A 20,886-nucleotide genomic window follows, 5' to 3' on the forward strand; every position below is an offset into this window, starting at 1 on the left:
AAATGAAAATTTATTGTATCATGTATCTATTATTGAAGATTTAAAAGTTCAACGCTCTGATCGTAATAAGTATGAAAATTTGATAAATGATTATTTGTGGCAACTTTTGTTTGCCAAATTTTATAATGTAAATCTAATTTTATAATGTAATCTAAAATTCTTTATATTTTATCAAAAATTAATTAATGTTTTATTATAACAAATACATGAATATGAAGATTTTGAAAAAAGAAATACAAATGTTGATTAAACTGAAATAATTGACATTACAATATTCATTGTATCTTTGTATGAATATCGTTAATCATAATGCTCTGGCAATCTGTTTTTTCAATAAATTATACGTTCCTTTTCTTCTTAATAATTAATTGTAAACAATATAATAATAAAATATCCGCGAAAAAAAAATTTGAGTAAATCACTATACGAGAATAATTTCAGCAAGTGAAACTTGATTAAAGAAATTCTATAAAGCAAAAATATATATCCATACAATATTTGATAGACAAAAAAAGATCTCGGTTTAAAAAAAAGTTTTTTTCGCGCAAGTCTTTCAAATTTTAATGTTAATTTCAAATCGTAGTGTAACCTATCGAAATTTCCATTTTCGAAGATTACTTCAAAATACATCCGCGATACCAAATATATACGATACATTGCGAAACATCTCGTGCATATTTAATCACCATGTCATCCCAAGAACTCGTTAACGTCTGAACGAACTTGTCATTTTGGTTTCCTCCGATAATTATATCAAAGTTTTAAACAAAGAATTGAAACATCTACATTCATTTACCAGCACTGGATGATTAACTTAATGCAAATGTTTCTTAATGCAAATGAAATTCCATTCGATTCGAAAATTCAATATTAAATCTTTGCTTTAAAATTGGATTTTAAAATCGTATCTTCTATTAATCATTTGATGGAATGGAAATATTAAAATAATTCAAATACAAACCAGTGGAAAAAACAAAAATATTAAAGAGTCGTTCGTACCTGTAAAATTAATTAATGCTGCAAAGAATTGTGAGTCACTTTGTCACGATAAAAAACGATATTAATGCGAGAAGTGAAGCTTTGCTCGGGAAAAATATACACTTTTTCGGATTACAAATCGGATGATAAAATTGTCAAGACAACGTACTCGCTTTATCTTATATTTAACGGCATCCGATCCATATTAATTCCGCCCGTTTTAAAGGCGGAAAACTCGAACCCCTCTTAAGGGTAATAAGTTATCCTTGATATCGCTGTTTCAAAGGGTTTAAACACCGGTTTATAGGTTGGGCGTAAAATGATTGGTATCGTATCGCGGATATCATTTATTCAATGTTATGATATATACGCGTGTCGACACTTGTTCAAACTGATTAAGGGCAAAGCATCGCGCAAAGACTCACCTGCGATCCACGATTTCACTCATGCAACAATTTCGACGCGATTTTTGGATGGGATTTGAACAGAAAAAAAGGTACTCACCTGTAACAGAAAACGAAAACATTAAATGTATTTGTGCACTTTTCATCGAATTTTTTTTTATTGAGAAAAGAATTCGAATCGAAGTGGAAATTGTTCGATTTAAATTCTATTCGTTCGCACGATTGATTAATTAAATTTGGAGGATTAATAATTAATGGACGTGTGTCACGATTTATTTAAAAATCTGAATAATCGAAACGTAAAAAATTTGAGATATTTTTAAAAATGCTCTTTGCTTAAAGAGAATACAGATTTGTATATAATTCGATGCTTTTTTGATAAAATATTGATTTTGTTGATTGAAAATCTCTCATTCTCGTTAGTACGAGATATCGGTTTCGTTTTGTTAAATTTATATTTAATTGTACAATATTAAAATTTCAAATTGATTTTAAAAATCGTATATTAAACGCTGACCGAAATGAAATATGCAAACAATAAGTTTTATCCAATTGACATCGACGATTTTATTTAAATTATAATCGTCAATATTGCGAATGTTAATTAAATATTTATAAATTCAGACTAAGATATATCTTGAAAGATGTTTCATTTGAAACTCGGCACACATTCAATTAATCAAATGTCAGAGCCATCTGTAACCTGTAGCCGGAAACGAATTAATTCCGCGAAAGGATTGGTATATGCAGTAATAATACAGCAATTAAAATTTTCAACTTGTTCATCAACTTTCCTACATGAAATCTCCTCACACGCATTAAACGAAATTAGAATAATTAATTCAAATTGCAAATCCCTTCGGATAAAACTAACTAGGAAAGTGGTTACGATGTTGTCCAATTTTATTTGCCTGACTAACAATGTAACAAGTAACATTAATATTTGATCGTATCGCGTTATGTTGTTTAACTTGATAAGAAAAATAAATTTCTAAATCGTTAATAAGATAGAGTTAATAGACGATAATGTATAAATGAATAAAATAAAATATTGTTATTTTTACACACGATAATTTATCTTTAAAATGAAGTTTAAAATTAACGAAAAGAATTTAACGTCTGTGTTATTACTTAAAATTGACTTGATATTTGAATGAAACGAAGTGAGGTGAACAAAATTTTGCTTGTAAATACGAACAGACGGGAAAGGTTGTTTTAATTATTCCATAGGTACTCATGAATAAATATGAGGTCTGGCTACGGCACTGGAAATGCGCATCCAAAGTATATAGCACGTATGGATGAGCGAAATAAAACGAAGAAATCATTTTTCTTTCGTAATTCTGGGAATTTTTAATTTTAATATCTTCAAATATCTTCAATAATTTCTAGTACGTACAAGATATTCGTATCGTATCAAGCAAATCACGATCCACTTTAAAAACACGAAGATCGAGCTTCTGAGAGCTTTTGAAAATAGAATTTCAAATTCTACCCTCTACGTTCTAGAACTTCGAATTTAAATTCACGTTGGATAAAGAGAGACAGGAATAATAAATGCAACGGCAGAGTAACGGAGATAGAGCGATCTCATTTCCATCTCTCTTCCTTTCACGCATACTTCGCTTGTATAATCGCTTGTAACTCGATAATAAATAAACCTTCAATTCTTCATAATTTTTGTATAACAAATTTTTAAAAATCGAAATGTACGAATATATTAACCTCTGTATATTTCTATTTCCCCTAAAATAACCATCACCAAGTAAAATCATAACATTGAAATCTCGAAAATATATTAAAAAAATCATCGAGATGGAAAATGATTTATATATATATCCTTTATATTCTCAGAAAAATTGTTCTATTACTACGTAAAAGAAACCAAACCGATTCATCCTTCTCCAATAATATCACGTCACGAACAATTCCAAGTTCGCAATAGATTTCACGTTGAACGTGTACGAAATAAGAAAATGATTTCCATGTTCACGTTGAATTTAATCGAGGATTCAAGTTTCCTTAACAGGATTGAATCCGTCTGGCCCTATCTATCCACCATCGAAACGAATCTCGAAGAAGGATCGTTCGTGGACACGGATCGGTTAAACAGCGAGGAATAGAGAGGGGGGAAGAGGAGGAGGAGGAGGAGAGAAGTATTGTAAACGCGAGAGTAAAGACGGTTGTCGTCTCGTCGTTTGCCTGGCGAGACGGATAAAAGGAAACGGTTTCCGGATATCTGGACCAGAAGCAATCGGCTCGATTCAACAGATATGAACATCGTCAAAGGCGAGGCGGAGGTCAGGGCGCGGCTCTTTAATTTCTTTTTCAAGAACAATCTCTTCTATAAATCGTTGCAAATTGAAAGGGAACTTTGTGTTTTAAGATCGGTCTTTTTTCTTTTTCTCGAAGAGTAAAAAAGACGAGGATGTTTCATTCCTTCCAAGGAATTCGATGGTACGCGAGTCGAGATGGTGTGTGTGTATCGCATGTGCCTTTGTTGAGGATGGATTTGAAATAATATTTGGGTAGAAAATAGTTCGATAATAGTGGATTATGGAAATGAATGTTTTTTCTCTTGTTTTATTAAATTTCACATTTTATAGTATCAAATTTTAAGCAAAGATGATAATGAGTATCGTGGAAATGATATTAAATATCGAGAAATTTAAATCATTTAAAATATATTAAACACGATTTTGGTGTCGATGGTTTCTTCGAATAATATTTAAATAATAAAAAATATTTGCAAATATTTTCACAAATCAAAAGTGATTGTCGCAAAGAGATAAAGGAGCCGTAATAATTCGTGCTCAAACTCAAGTCAATGAAATCTACGAGCATTAAACTCTGAATTCGATGAGGCTCTCGAATCGATCTGACAAATAATCCCGATCAAAAGCTTGATTCGCCTAACAGCCAGATCATTTATTATCATCGCTTCTTACGCTGCAAGTCGATCAGAGCCATGTTAACAAGAGCCTAGAGAATTATCCGTGCGAAGGAGTGGAAACCGAAGGCACGATCCGATCAGTTAATCCAAGATTGATTGTTTCCCTCTTGTCCATCCACTCTTATCCCTTTGAGCATCCTCGTCTCGATGAAACCACGAGCTCGATTACGTGGTATATATATATATATACAAGAGTATCACGATGACCCAATCGTTGTTATGAATGTGCTCGGCTGCGAAAACACGTGTCTTTCTCTCTCTTTCTCTTTCTCTCTCTCTCTCTCTCTCTCTCTCTCTCTCTGTGTGCTCTTCAAACATTGAAAGTGTAGCGTGGCAATTACGCGGACGGTGTTTCCATGGGCGATACTTAGATTGAAAATTGATTTTGAACGTGGTTGATGTGACAAGGTGGGTGTTGAGTTGATTAAGGTACTTGCGATTGAACAGGAAGAGATGAGGATGGATATCGAAGATATTTTGATATCGTGCTTGAATTTGATTTAGGGTTTGGGATATGAAATGTTCGATTGTTTGAGAATAAATAATAATGTTTTAATGTTTTAATTTTCTTTTTTCTTCTTTTTTAAGAAGCTTTATAGATTGAAAATAAATGGATATAGTATTTACTATTTCAATCTTTCTATAATATCTTTCTATAAACAAAATTATTTTCAGAATTTTATAAGATAGAAATAATTAAACTCGAAGAAAATTAAACTCCTTATTAACGCTAAAATCAAATGAAATTGTTAAACTCAACTATTTCATTTTTTGGCAATACTATTATTAACTTTTATTCAAAAATACGATTATCCATTAAATCTCGTGATACTGTTATAACAATCGTATAAGATAATCTATTCTATCGTTGAATAAGAGCACAATTTTTTCAGATAGTCTTAAAACATACGAAAAATTAAATTGTTAATCGATTATCGTGTACGATACGCGATCATAGTCCTGCGAATTGTGATTCGAATCTCGAATCTCAATGAATCTTTTCACACCGTTTGAATGCAGAAATAGCGTTTCGAACAATTGAGATTTATGGCCGTATCGGCAATAACCACGATCTTTCATCGACCGATAATAAAACGATACACGACGTTGCTCGTACACCAGGATATACCACTGTGCTCGACTTCTCTCGCCAAAAACTCTTGTAACCCGTATTTTCTCCCGGAAATACGTGTGAGAAAGTTGGCAAGGTGTTATAAACTTCGTCCTTGCCACCTGCGCACTTCTTATTCGATTCCCAGAGGAGGGTAAAAAAGAAAATCATCCGACGGGTATCGCACTTTTCCAAGAGATTCTCCAAAGTACTCGCCACTTCTTATCTCAAAATTTTTTTAGCTTTTTTTCTAAGATGATTTCTTTTTTTTTTTTTTTATGATAAATGTGATACGATAGATATATATAGTTTCGATTCTTATAGGAATTCTCGTTCTCTATTTCTTTGAACTTTTTCCTCAGATCAATCGTGATATGAATTTGCATTTTAAGAAAGTGGAAAATATATTCAGATGTTCACACAAAAGATTAAATACGAAGGAAATTAAATTTTAATAACACGAAGAATGTTATTTATAAACTTACGAATTAATATAAAAATTAAAGAATGATTTTCATGTTAATTCCTATGGATTTTGATGCTGAAAGGTAATTCCAGGCGAGAAATTTCGAAAGTGGAAAATTATTATCGTCTTAAGGATGCAGTAATGGCTAACGAGTTGAACAACCAAATATCAAGTTAGGAACTAATCACGATTCGGTTGGAGTTACTGAATCAATTATAGTTGGTTTCTGATCCGTTGTTAGTTAATCAAGAATTAGTAAGGCAACAGGAGGTCGAGGTGGTCGATCTTGAGTAAGGCAACACTCATCCAGCGCTTAAGATTAATCAACGTTGTTGATCAGTAGAAATTAAACTCGTGCATTGAAACTCTACTTTACGAGTTTATCCAGCTCGTAAAGTAGAAGTAATTATGCAGATTTTTACTTTCTCAATTTCTTACTTATGTTTTCGTTTCGAAGATAATCATCTTTAATTATTTTTTAATGATTTAAATCATTTTAAAAAATAGTAGTATGAGTTCCTAATAACTTTGCATTTCTTTATAAACTAGGCAATTGGGTCAGTTAAGAAAGAAAGAAGAAAATATTGAGAAATTAAAATATAATATCGTGTAATATTGAAACAATTTTGTATAATTTTATTACAAACTAGATAGTTAAAAAAATAAAAAATATCGAAACGAAGATAAATGTAGAATCAAATTAGTAAACAAGAAAATTGTAGAATCAATCAAATTTCAATATTGAAATTACACAATTGAGAATCAAAGTGGAGTAAATCGATAGAAAATGGAATTATGCTACAATTTCATAAATTAAAGCCAATATTGAAATCGAATAATGTAAAAAATCATCTGATTTCAAAATTCTTTTCTTAAATTAAATAATTAATTTCTAAATATTTTTCTATATCAAAATAAATGTAATTTATGCCACTACTTTTAACATCCTAATAATAAATTAAATAATAAACTAAAGAAAATAAACTAGATAAAATTATATATTAGAGAATCTATTGAAGAATTGTATTTATTTCGAAACAAAAAAAAAATTAAAAAAAAAAATTCGTCTTTTAACCTTTGATCCATAAAAGAAGAAACTTCGTTCGTTAACTTTATGTGTGTATACGTGCATTTTCCTTTTCCCCCTGAACATTTGTGAAACGAGTAAACTGAAAAAATTCCCTTTACGCGTAGAGGCGAACGAGAGACAACTAGACAAAAGTTAAAAGCTCGAACGCGGTTTCTGTGTTTCACGAGTGACACACAGGAAGAAGGAAAAATTACCAGCTACATGACCGTACAAAAGTATGCAAATTCTTGGGAACTGTTTTCAAAAACAGGTGGTTTCAAGGATTTCCTCCGGGATTTTTACCGAATTTCTTTCGAAAATTCGACCAATTTCAAGAATATCTCGTGTTATAAAACGATATTTTCATTTTACAAAAAGATTATATTAATAGGACGTTTCATCATTTGTTGATTGTACAACCGAGCAGAGGAGATAATTTTATGTGAAAAAATAACATTGAAAATCATTAAATCGTTTAATTTTTTTTTTTTTTTTTTTTTTTTTGAGAAAATTGAGATTGAATGTGCATGTATATATGTACAGTCAACAAATCGTCAAACGCAATATTTTTAAATTTAATTTTCTCGAAAACTAGGATTTAAAAACCTTTTAAAATTTTCTTTGTAACACTTTCTTTATTCTTGTTAAGAAAAATAAATTCAATCTGATTCTAATCTTAGTTACTTAATTAATAATTTTAATTAATAATTTTGTAGGAAGGAAATTTCGGACGTTAAAAGGAGAAATCTTAAATTGAAAATATTTAAAAGTTTTTAAAATAAAATAAAATATTTAATTTAAACGTATTCTAACATTTTACGGCAGTTTTTTAATTTTGTTAGATTAAAATACATCATCAAAAAATATTAAACAAATATTAAATAATTTTAATATCTCTATAGTCGAGAAAAATTATACGAAATTATTATTAAACGAAGAATTTATTAACTAGTAAAATATTACATAGTTTGCACATCTTAAAAAAAAAATCAGATTTACAATAAAAACAAGTACTCGTGAAATAACAAGAAATTATCATATTTTCAGATCAACATAAGCAATCGTAACTTCTAATACGTCAGTATGTTGAAATTTATAACAGGAAGTATATTCACTATGAAATGTTTGAAAGCGTATGCAGGATGTTAAAAACTATTTGCATACACGGCAAATGTGTACGTATCAGGAATATGTTTCGTGATAGTGGTTGCCTTGGAAGAAAGGGAGGAGAAAATTTCAGCCAGATCTCTAGAAACGCGAGATGTAAGAAGAAAAAGGAAATTTCGAAGGAAATGCGATTTCTCGTTCGGAGAAATAACATTACGGACTTATTCATGAATCGTATGCGATTGGAATTGAACGTCAAATCTTCAATTTTTTACTTAAGAAAGATTCTCGATGCGTGTTTCTCTTAAATTTCACTCCTTCATAGAGAATTTCATCGATTCACTTTGACGATAGAATTCGTTAAAGAATGTTAAATGAGAGAAAATGTATATCTTAAACGAGCATATATTTTTCAATTTTTAAGAAAATTTTACCGAAAATTTACTTAGAACTATTAGAATTGATCAATTGTAATTTAATCAGATTCGATTCGAAAAAATCTGTCTCTCTTATCTATAATAAATAAAAAGAGAAACATTTCACAATCCTATTATTCATTTTATTCAAAGTCTTCAAAATGGCTCCAAAAAAAGGGGGGAAAAAAAAGAAGAGAGGAGTATGTACATTCAAAGAATTCGCAAAATTAATCCCAAGATAATCTCTAAGCTGGAGAAACTGCAAGGTACGTTATATATTCACTATATACGATGGAAATTTCGTTTCTGAGGGGCAAATGCATTCGTCTCGGCTAATTCCTTGGAATAAAGCAGCTAGGAACGAGGCCTTTCTCGAAAGATAAGAAGCCTCGTCCAAAACAACAGCCACAATGATGAGCGAAAGAGAGAGAAAATACAGGCCACCTGCTGATTGAGCATCGTAGCAAAGGCATATGTATATATATATATAGAGAGAGAGAGAGAGAGAAAGAGAGAGAGATGGATGTAACATGAATATTTCAACCTCTGTAAGTGTCTTTCGCCATGACTGCAAAAGCTGTTTCAAGTTTAACAAGGCGTCTCTAGTTTCAGATCCTTCGCGCCTCCATTGTTCATGGTCGATAACATCGTTTTTTTAACTGGTATGTGAGCACCATCTCTTTGAATATATGTATTCATATTTTCATCATAACAACGATGAGTGGGATAAGATAAAAATAGAAGAAGAACAAAATTTCACATGCAAAGATGATATCGATCCATTAATCGCAGGGAATGATGGAAAAAGTATATCGAAGATGTGAAATTTTTACTTGTATTGTGAATATAATAATCCTACTTTCGTTATATTAACAAATAAACGTGCAGGAGATTTTTAAACTGAGCTAAATGATACTAGAAATTAAAGAGGATTTAACAAAAATTTGTTTCATGGAAACTAAATAGAATATTTTTTCAAAATATCCTATTAAGGAATATTTAAGAAAGATTTTTCCACGGAATCAAAGACACCAAAATATTTGTTCTATGAAGCAAAGATCAAGAATACCAAGAATTTTTCTATTTTTTCAAAAAAAAAAAAGAAACGAGGAAGAAATAAAATTCCGCAACTATTCCTTTAGAATTATCAACCTAATATAATTCCATGAATCATCATCCACCCCAAACATCTTTCGACTTCTTTAAGAATCCCGAAATTTCATAATCTCTTCAGAAACACTGTTACATCTATTTCCAAGCCAAACTTAGATCGTATTCCCACCATCACTATCTCCCAACTTACGAGATCTCGCTTCACGCTTCTAGGGCTGAACACCATTATCCGCCTGTGCTTCTTGATGAGTTTGCTGAGCCTCTGCGTTCTTTGGGCGCATGTCAAAGGTTTGTCGGACACGTGAAAGTCGTCCTGCATCTCGTCCTCGAGATCCTCCGGCTCGCTTTTCTCTCGAGGCGGGCTCTGCCTCGGGGTCACGGTGCTCAGAGGCACAACCCTCGCGATCAAACTTTCGCTTCTCACGCTCCACGTGGACGCCCCGTACTTCTTCATGTTCATCAGATCCCCTATGCTGCCCCTCACGTACAGATTCCCCGACTGAAGATTCGTTCTCGACAAGGCGGGCGAGTGTGGAAGGGACTCGGAGCATTTCTCCGTCGATCTGGCCACATCCGGTTTATTTTGGAGCTTGTCCAGATCCGACAACGAGGATCCACGACGTATTCTAGGCTTCAATAATTCGTTCTTCTTCGCCACCCGTTCTTTCTCTCGGTTCACGCTCCTCGAGGACAGGGAGGACTTCATCGCGAACAGACCCGCCTTCAGTGGGAAAAGGAGAGCCCATTCCGTTGACTTCTCTCGAGACTCCATTTTTTTTTTTATTTATCTTTTGCTTTCTCTTCTTCTCTTCTTTCTTTTATATATTATCGAAAAGTATCGACTTAAATTCTTAAATATCGATTATTCTTGATCTATCAAAAAAATGAGTCTCCTCTCTCCCCTTGATGTAAAAAAAGTTTCAACTTTTTTCAATTTTATATTCGATATATATATATATATATATATATATGTATAAAAATACGTAAAAATGTACGTATAACAACAATAGACGTATCAAATAGACGTGTAATAATAGGGGAAAAAAGAGCAGTGAGGATCGAATGGCACGCGATATTCACGCGATCATTTTCAGCACTGCTCCAACTCCTGATTGCCGGTAGGATATCATTAGCCAGGCGATATACCGGCATCCGGGCTTGCCGTTGAACCCCTTCCGGTCGTCCCGTTATCAAGCTTCGGAAGTTGGAATTTGTAGGACGCGTTCCGCATTCCGAGCAACCGATCGCTCGATAATTCTCCAACGAGAGCACGACTCCTTCGAGCGTTCGACGAGCAACACTTGGCGAGCACACTTTGATAATTTCCAATAACAGTTCGCGACCACGAACAATCCGAATGAACGATATCGAAGAAAAATGTTATCTCTTTCTTCCATTCTTCTTCCACCACACTGTCGCTGATTATTATCAACAAACAATTTTTTCAAGAGTTTATCAAGTTTCGCAACGGTAATAAAAATCGTGGAGCGGAGGCGTGGATGGGAGCATCTTGTTCCTAAGAGCACCGCGATCAGACTCCCCGACAGATCGTGCAGGGAATTAAGGCGAAGGGGGTGGTCAGCCCCTGATCGGACCTCTTGGCGATATTTTCACTTAAGTTAACACGACCCCCCGTGCGGATGTCCCCTTTGCCATCGCCGATACTTCCTTTCTAATAAAAGCCTAATAACGATCGATAACTCGTCATTCGACGAGCTCTCTTCCTCTCCCGTCGTCGTCGTCGTTGTCGTCGTCGATTCCCTCGGATTCCCTTTCCCACTGTTGCTCGGCAAAATAAGAAAAATCTTCTCCAATTTTTTCCACTCCAACGATTCAGGCGAGGATGACGATCGGTCCTGCCTGATCATCGTACCGTCGACTAATACGAAAAGGATACGAAGTTGGTTGACGAGTGGCTACGAGTGATAACGATATACAGTGGGAGAGGAAGACCTTGAGGAGGAAGGTGATATCGTTAATTTTTTAACGCATACGGGCTTCCGATTGCGGTTAGGCCGACTGGCCTACATAGATTGCGAGGTTGGAAAGAGAACGAGTTTTTAGAGGGAGGAGGAGGGAACGTGCCGTGCCTTCGAATGTGGATTTGCATAGTTTTATTTTGTTTTGAGTCGGAAATTTTTTTTTAGATCCGCTTCTGTTCTAATTATTGTTTTCGAAGAAGAAAGATTAATTGAATTGTTAGATGCAAGTTAAAGTTGGAAGCAGTAGACTGTTTAATACTTATTTTTTTAAATTTCTTGATTGTATTTTTTAAACGGTTATATCCTCATCACTAATAATTTTTTGATACTTTATTGTATTATGTAAAAAATTTAGTTTGAATTAATTTTTCAAATTGAAAAAGTTTATATCTATATATAAATATCCAGTTAAATATTAATACAAAAAGAGAAAAAATAAATATTATAAATAAAACTTTTTCAACTATCGATCATAAAAACCAAACTTATTGATTACTTAAGGTATAAGAGATCTGTATTATTGTATGCCAGTCGAATTCGTCAAAATGGAAATGATCGAGTATAAAAAGATATTTGCATTATTCAACGATTCAAAGATAATAGTCACAAATGGACGTTTGTAAGCTCTTGTAAATCGTTCGAATCAACGCTCACAGCTCAACAAGAAACTCTGTTCAAGTTAAAGCTTTCAGGATAAATGGCATCCTAGTTCCTCTCTTAAAGAAGAAATAAAGAGAAAAGAGAAAGGGGCCATGCATCATCTTCTATGCGAAAATCCAGAAAATTCCGGCTCGAGAAATCTCTTAACTCGATGCAAACGACGAGACTTTAAAGAATATTTAGTGAAATTATTATTTGGAGAAAAACTACAATGTAAGAAATTATTAAATTGAATTATTATCGCGGTTAAATTTATCGAGTTTACTTTTTCCGACGATGAAATCTTAATGATTACATGCTGATATATTAATTTTTTAATTAAACTCTTCGAAATTATTTTGAAATATAAAAACAAAAGTAACTCCTTCGTTCGATTGAAACATTATATACAAAATTCAAAGTTTAATGAACACTAACAATTAATTATCCAACGATTTTCTTTAATAAAGAAATATTTATCTCTCATCTCACCCTTCCCCCTCCCTTCAAAAAAATCACGACAATCAAATTTATCAAATCTACAAGCACAAGATCCAAAGATAACACGATAAGAGAATCCTATAGAATTTAAATTACGTTCAGCTGCAATTTGATCATAGACAAGTCCTGGCGAAAATATCTAAAACGAGTTCGAGAAACGAGCAAAAACTAGTCAAGTCTCCAACTTCGATTCGCGTGTCACCAGGACGAATTTACATTTTCCATCGTGGAGGCCAGCTACTCTTCGTATATCTGGACTGGAAAGGTTTCCAGGAGCGCGTCAGGTGCGTACTTAGAATGACACGATTGGGCGACAAGGCTGCGTTAATGGAAGTTTCGTGTTAGAGTTGGTTAATCCGCTGCTTCCAAAGAGCAACGGATATTTTCAAGGTGACAAGGAGGCCGATAAAACGCACCCTACACTCCTTTCCACGCAATGGGATTTGATTTACAAAACACTTATTTCTTTCTTTCATTTTCTTCTTCTTCGTTTTCTCGTTCTTTTTTGTTCTTTTTCTTTTCTTCTCTTTTTTTTTCTAGAGACTCGTTAATTAATCGTATCGAATTGTCTACTTGAAATTTTTTTCTCCTATTCAGAATGATGATTACGCTCCTTTGTGCACTCTCTATGTGTGTGAGTATTTGCGTCGACTTAATCTCGTATTTCTTCCCGAAGGTTCTCGATAAAACGTTAATGAACATTCATTGTTCGTTTATAACTGGCATAGATAACTATATCCATTGCGATATCACGTGTTATTCGTAATTTATGCGTCCCTGTGCTTTCTAGGACGTGCGTAATTTTCTCTGATTATCTGTGTTCGCGGATGACGAAGTTTTTTTTTTTTCTTTCTTATTACACGAGTTTGATATAATGAATGTATTCGAGATTTAAATTTATATTATTATTCAAATTATTGATTTTGTATGAATTTTCAATTCGTTAAAATTACTGATAATTAAACAACATTTTTTAATATGTTGTATCATCTCTTTTTTAAGTAATTAGATTTTCTAAAATTGTTTGCATATTTCAATTCCAAAAAAAGTCTATCAAAAATTTTTCATTGTAAATCACATATTGTGATTTCAAATTCATTTATTCACAACTACGATTAACGAGTCTACTTTATATCGTGAACTTATGTCGACAAGGATCAACGGACTCGTGGCAACCTTCCAATGGGACACGACGTGAGTTACACAGGTGATAAAGTACGGAACTCGTGGATGGAATCTCGAGAGGGTCGATAATACGTGACAAATTAATTCAATCGTGAAACTAATGATCGACAAGGCCGTCGTTGTAACAGTGAAGGTCTAGTGGAAAAATGCGGGTCGCCAGCATGATTTTACGGAAGGTCGCCATTAAGGTCGATTGCCTCGATGAAATGGAAAGTCATTTTCATTTCATTTTCATTCGAGATCTCTGTGTCTATTTCTGTAGCAACTTTATCGTTTCGATATACGTTCATTGAACTTTTCGAATTGTTCGTATTTTTTTTAAATATTAATTGAACTTTAAAATTATTTTTAAAGTACTTACTATTAAAGAAAAATATGATTTATTATAATTACTCACCCGTAGTTGCATCACTATTTGGTTATACGCCCAATGCCATCGTTGCTTTGCCGTCATCTCTGGTCTTTCTTTCAACTGTGTAGGCACTGGTGCAGCTCCAACCATCTCTAGAAGCTCCTTATCCGGTGGTGGTTCTGGTGGACTTCTCGGTGGAGTATCCATTTGAACACTTTCTTCTAAAGACGCTTGTTTCGTTATGCTTCCTGTAAGCCGACAAGTAAAAATATTAATATACATCATTAATTTGAGTAAAGAAGATTGTAATTATGCACATTGGATGAAAAGAATAAAAAAAATAATCTTACCGCGTGGACTATCGGTATGCGACATCGGCGGTGTAGCTTTGTACGTGTCCATCAACGAATCCTCCCGAGAATCACGAAGCATTGGTTCATCGTCGTACCTTCAATAACGAACAATTAATACGCGTAGATATATAATTTTTTCGAATAAAATTATATCAATATAATTACCTTTCAAGAGACTCCTCCCTCATCTTGTAGTCGTCGTTCACCGCATTGCTCAGGCTAACTTCCGGTTCCTCCACAGACTTTTGGTCATTGAAGTATCCACGCTGATAACTCTCAGCTCTGGAAATAGGTTGAGGAGCACTGAAGTTCTGCCCGTAGCTACCTCTGTTTTGGTACGAGTCTGTTCTGGTGAGAGGTGGTTTAAAGTTTTCTTGTATAGTTGAAGAGAAAGAGTCTTTTCTCGTTGACTGCGCGTACGAACTTCTTCTGCTGTACGATTCCTCGGGGAAGTGGTCGGAGGCGTAAGAATCACCTCTGGTTAATTTTGGTTTTTGAGAATGCACGCTATGCTGGGAAGAATGTTGACTCTGATACGATAACTGCGAGTCTTTTCTCTGCGGTTCTTTTGGTATGATTTCCGGATATTCTTCGTCCTCGATCACTTCCTCCTGATACGACTCAGTTCTCGTCAATCGTTTTCCATTACCCGTTGTGTGAACCATTGCCGTCACCGTCATACTCGTTGGAATATGATTGGCTGTTACGTGATTAACCATCGTTGTAGCGGGTTGAAGGCTGCTTTGGGGAGATTCGATCAAAGTAGGAGCAACGGAACTGGAGTCAGCAGGTGTCGGATAATCGCTGATTCCTTTCTTCTGTGGAATGCTACTAATAGAACTCACGGCAGTTTCGATTTCCTTCAATTCGTCGTCTTTGGATTCCAAGGAATCGGTATTTTGTTGGACGAGAGGGCTAGGTTCACGTTTCTCGTGCTTCTTCTTTCTCGAGGACACGTCTTGACTTTCCTGAGACATTAGGTAATAGTCCGATTCGCTCGATTGATATCCATTCGTTCTCGTCTGACCTCTTGGCGTGGTCACCGATAATTCCGGAACTTCGCTTGCTCTTCTCTCAGTACTGGCAGCTGGACTCTCTTTGTAGTGTTCCTCGAACGATTCCTGATAAGATTCGTGATAAGAATCTTCGTAAGGCTCTTGATAGTGATCTTGATAATCATTCTCGTACGTCATGTTAACAGTCTCCTCTTTGCTATACGGTGTTTGATAATTAACGTAATCCTTCTGGGGTTTGTTATAAGTATCCTCGTAATTACTTTGCGAAATGGGCACTACCTGATTGTACGTATCTTGCTGGTTGTAGGTTTCTTCTTGCTGATGGTACGTTTCTTGATTATACGTATCCTGAATATACGTGTCCTGATTGTAAGTTTCTTGGCTATAGGCTTTTGTGTTGTACGTTTCTTGATTATAGGTATCCGGATATGTCTTCTGGTAATCAGTCGACGTGTTTATATTGTACTGAGAATCGTATTGCTCTTGTTGGTATTGATTGTACGTATTTGTCACGTTATTTTGGTCGTATACGCTCGACGGCACGTTGTAACCATCGTATTGCTCTTGATACGTATTCTTATAGGTAGATACTTTCTTCCTGTCCTGATATTGAACGTTGTTCTGATCATAACCACCCATCACCTGGTAATTGTCGTCTATTATCATATCCCTGCTCATTTTCCTGTATTGATCGTTCGGTTGGCTAGTGTATTGATCATTCGGTTGGCTCGCGTTCGGATATGTTATATCTTGATACGTATCCTGATAAACCTGAGTGTTCTGTTCCACGTAAGGCTTTTGAAACTCGTCCTTATACGAGTTTTGTAAATACGATTGATCGTACGTATCCTGTGTCTGTGGCTCTTGATACGAACGATCATACTGGTCATCGACCTGGGGCGTGTAACTGGACCCGTATTGACTATCCTCAGCGTATTGAGTTTTGCCAGGTGCGTGCACTTGGTCGTAACCACTTTTCTCGCTATATATACTGTCAATATAGGTATCCTGAGGTAAATTATCTTGGCTGCGATAAGCGTAATTATAGTCCTCGTTGTAGTCAGACTTGTGATAGCTCTCCTCGGAAGGAGTTCTAGTCTTTGGCAGTTGCCTGCTCGATGTGGCAAGCATACGATTGATAATAACATTGCTTGGTTTTGTTGGTGTCGGAGGTAGTTTTTTACCCGTCCCTTCTTGCCTGGACGGTGGTCGTTGTTGTGGTTGAAGCGGTTTTCGACGACGAGCGCTATAACCACTGTAATCGATTCAAGGATACATAAATTAAATAATTATTTTAGCAATTTTATCGATAATATAATTGGAAATGAATATAATCGATTAATACCTATAATTGAGTTCCTCCGATTCGTAACTACGTTGTCTGGTAACCGTTGGTCTGTAATCGGGTCGATGAATACCGATACTAGATGCAGGCCTCTGTGGAAGCGTTTTTCTATTCCGTTTATTCTCATAATAGGTACTAGTTCCTAGATACCACTTCCCTCCACTGTCCCATTGTCTATCCTCGTCGTCTTGGCCGTACCTGTTCAAATAAACAAATTGATATATATATCATATCCTACCTAATTTTTTAAATTTGAAAAAGAAAAATCAGTCTATTATTTCTTTTTCTCATATATCTAATACTACTTTTTATCGCGAACAATAAAGATTGAAACGAATAGCCTAACAATATACATAATACTCACCTTTCATCTTGATAACCGTATCCCGTGATGCTATCGTAGTACTCATTGTACCTAATGTCCGTTTGGCATTCAGGATACGTGGCGCTCATTTTCCCTACTCTTCCATCACTACTATATCCATCGGTATAGTAAGAATGGTCGTCGTATAAAGTCATTTGTCTTTCCAAAGATGGTCTTCTGTGATGTCCTGTGTGTTCACGTGCGGAAATAAACCGAGTTACGATCTCTTTTACTATTATTCAAGGAACTTATACATCTTATATATATATATACATGTATCAAATGTACGTATTAAATCTTCATGAACCGGAAGCAGTAACATATCCATTGTTGGCCAAAAAGTAACAAAGTACAGTAGCGACATCTTACCTCTTCGTCTGGAAGCACTCGTTGTACTACTCGGATAATATTCGGTATCGCTATAGATTTTGGTTTCGTCGACTCTCGTTCCATGATAGTCGTAATCTTCGCTATACCAACCGTCTTGACTGAAATCACGAGACAAAAATGAAATAAAATTACGTAACAATCAGACAAAAAGAGATAAAGCGGAGATGAAATGACCCGCGTTTAATGACCACGTTCGCTCGAAGCATGATATATATATGCTTGGTTAAAGGATATTTCCAATAATTCCCTCGTATAGTTTCTCCTCATGCAACTACCTGTGGATGCTCAATGCATTCTCTTTAACTCGTTAAATATCAAACTACCGTATACATCTTAATCTACATAAATTCTCATTGATTTGTTCGAATCCTGTAAAATTCTGTCCTATTAAATTCTCTATTCTCTTATTTTTACTTTTTTTACTTTTGAAACACACGTGAACATATCCTTTAGACTCATCTCGAAACGAGCTTAAGCAATTTTTAATTTGATCAACAGATACAATAGTGAGTGTTGGAATGAAATGATTGTATAAATGATTTAATAAAATATTCCGACAAAATAAATGTTTTGTAAATATGATCTATCTTGAATTTTATATATGCGTATTTATATGTGTGTGTGTGTATGTATGTCTAAATGGTGCAACGTTTTTATGGAAGCTATTTTTCAACGGTGCTCCAACAAGAACAGTGTGACACGTTTAATGAAAAATATGCTAGATGGAACAATGTGTAATCTACAATTCAAAAATGCGATGAATATCGTATTTAACTTTCTCACGAAACAGAGCTGGGATACTTGTTTCGTACCTGTCCTCGTAATCCCACGTATGCTTCCGTCGTCTAAATCAGGCAGAACAAAAAACAATAAACGTTTTTTTTTTTCTTGTTCTCTTCAAGTATCACGCGATTCATGATCAGAGTTGTATAAATTGCCTTTGAGTGCAATCTTATGGAGTTCATCGAAGAAAAAAATAGCAAGAAGATAATTGAGGAGCTATCTGAAAAATCGGCTAATAAAAAATGAATCGAATAAGTTGCATCTTTTAATATCATAATTGTAATGTGAAATGGACACAATGCAATAATAATTGTAATAAAAATTCACTGTAAAAGGTGGACATTAATTAAAAATAGATTTACATAAATTATTTTAGTTTCTTTTTTTATTTAAAGCTTTAACATTTGATTTTTTCTGATCTTAAAATCTTCTTTTTCAACAAGATTTTAAGATCATCTTCAGCTTTTTTGTACGTAATCTTATGAATCTTTTCCCAAAAAAATATGTCAAATGATTCACCTTGTACATTAAATATATCAACTAAAAATAACTATCAACTAAAAATAATTAAAAAACAATGACTTTATTACACCTTTTCTTCAAAAAGCTCTTCAATTTAAAGAAAATAATCGATAACATTAAAATATGTCCTGTTTTGTATCGATCACAATTAACTCGAATAAATTTATTAAATCTCAACAACGAAAGATGGGGGAAAAAGAAAGAGCGAGGAAGGAGAATGGAAACACAAATAGGGACGAAAAAAAAAACTATCGATTATACCAGTTTACTTCGAACTGGCTCGAAAAAGAAACCTTATTTCCAGCTACATGACACTCTAAATCGATCCCGTGTGCGTATCGCGTCTCAAAGCTCGACTAAATGTCAAATACCTGTATTCCTTATAATGCCTGGGCCGGCTGTTGTAGAAGAGTGGCTCAGAAGATTCGGAAGCGTGCTGAGACTGTGAATACCTTTGAGGTGGGCATTCTTCGGGATACGGTTCGTCGTATCGTGGACTGTGACCTGATCCACTGTAGCCCGCGTAATTAATTATAGATAGCCTTCCTCCGACTGTGGCTGGAATCTGGAAACAATCGATAAAATACTTGAGCCACGGTTTCTCTTCCTCCTATCCAGAAACTGTATAACCGATTTAACCTTTAGAGCTGAACTTAAACGACTTCAACTTCCCTCTTAAGAAATTTATCTTGCGAGCTATATTTATCCTGATGTGAGAAATAGATTTCCGATTTCTCTGCTCTCTGTCCAAGTATGAAGAAAACCAGTAATTCGAATGATAAATTCATTACGAATAAACTTTCATTTTAGGGAAGCTTATACCTTTCATTGTTCATTCAGAGAGGGAGAGAGAGAGAGAAAATTGGTATCTTAGTTCCATTTTGAAACTAATGTTGATCTAATTTATTCGAATATTAGAAATAAACGAATGTAAAGTGATCGTTTATTTATTAAATAATCAATATACGAGGCAAATATCTTTCGCGTATTAAATTTAAAACGGATATCTAACAAAGTAACAACGCTTCAATTCGTCGGTTCAAATATTTACGCGCAAGAAACTGTTGAATATTTGATAAATCTAAACCAATATCGGATAATATTAAATACGATTAATCGTTTAATAAACGATTCAATAACGATTTAATCAACACTAACACAATACTTTTCCTCCCCTCCCCTCCCCGCTCTCCAGTTTAATCGAAATCGATATCGATATTAATTTAATATTTGAAAGAAAATATTGATAAAATTTCAATGTTAAAAGTTCGATTCCCAAGGGGGGGAGAGGAGGCCGTGATTCCAAAAGTGAACAATTAAATAACGAATCAAGATAACAAAATATCGATCGTACCTGATGATCATCCCTCTCGTAGCTATTTTCTCTCGAGGTCTCAAGGGATCTCTGAGGGGTGGCCAATTGGTTGGCAGCGGTACGAAACTGCGAAGCCGAGCTGTTTGCACCTTGTCCGCCAACTGGATAATTCAGGTCTGACGTATAGTCGGAATCCTCCGAGTAACCGGCTGAAAGGCAATTCAAATTTAACGTTACCAACGTTCAATGCATAGTGAAGACCGCTGTTTCTTTTTCTTTTTCTTTTTTTTTTTGTGTGTGAAACAATCGTCGGGCTTGTGTAAAGTTCGAAAGTAGAAAAAAAAAAAAAAAATCTCAATGCATAATAAAACACAAGTTCGCTAATTGTCGTGCGATTCAACAATCACCTTTTGTCACAAAATACTAAAAAATCGTAAGCACGTTCGAAAGCGGTTGAAAAATAAATTGCTTTTTGGTCGAAATAAAAAGAGGAGGAAGGAGGGGAAAAAAAGAAACAAAGAA

At 34.4% G+C, this 20,886-nt stretch overlaps 2 protein-coding genes across 2 annotated transcripts in view; both read right to left on the reverse strand.

Annotated features, from left to right (window-relative positions):
* Nucleotides 1–1,403: 1,403 nt before the first annotated feature.
* On the reverse strand, nucleotides 1,404–10,389 carry LOC122719389 (the record flags this gene model as incomplete). The annotated part of the gene is made up of 2 exons (XM_043945123.1): nucleotides 9,808–10,389; nucleotides 1,404–1,477 (listed from the first exon to the last, which is right to left on the reverse strand). Coding segments are annotated over exons 1-2 (656 nt in total), but the record flags the coding sequence as incomplete, so codon positions are not given.
* A 2,382-nt stretch (nucleotides 10,390–12,771) lies between these two features.
* Nucleotides 12,772–20,886, reverse strand: part of LOC122719345 — a 91,340-nt gene continuing 83,225 nt past the window's right edge. The window contains exons 7-16 of the mRNA XM_043945083.1: nucleotides 20,404–20,573; nucleotides 19,421–19,614; nucleotides 18,557–18,589; nucleotides 17,724–17,842; nucleotides 17,355–17,541; nucleotides 16,991–17,188; nucleotides 14,795–16,900; nucleotides 14,627–14,724; nucleotides 14,322–14,524; nucleotides 12,772–12,777 (exon numbers count right to left, since the gene is read on the reverse strand). Coding sequence (XP_043801018.1) covers nucleotides 12,772–12,777; nucleotides 14,322–14,524; nucleotides 14,627–14,724; nucleotides 14,795–16,900; nucleotides 16,991–17,188; nucleotides 17,355–17,541; nucleotides 17,724–17,842; nucleotides 18,557–18,589; nucleotides 19,421–19,614; nucleotides 20,404–20,573 — 3,314 coding nt within the window. The remainder of the gene's footprint in view (nucleotides 12,778–14,321; nucleotides 14,525–14,626; nucleotides 14,725–14,794; nucleotides 16,901–16,990; nucleotides 17,189–17,354; nucleotides 17,542–17,723; nucleotides 17,843–18,556; nucleotides 18,590–19,420; nucleotides 19,615–20,403; nucleotides 20,574–20,886) is intronic.

This window comes from Apis laboriosa, unplaced genomic scaffold (assembly GCF_014066325.1).
Source record: "Apis laboriosa isolate Shangri-la unplaced genomic scaffold, ASM1406632v1 scaffold74_cov149, whole genome shotgun sequence".
NCBI classification, from domain to species: domain Eukaryota; kingdom Metazoa; phylum Arthropoda; class Insecta; order Hymenoptera; family Apidae; genus Apis; species Apis laboriosa.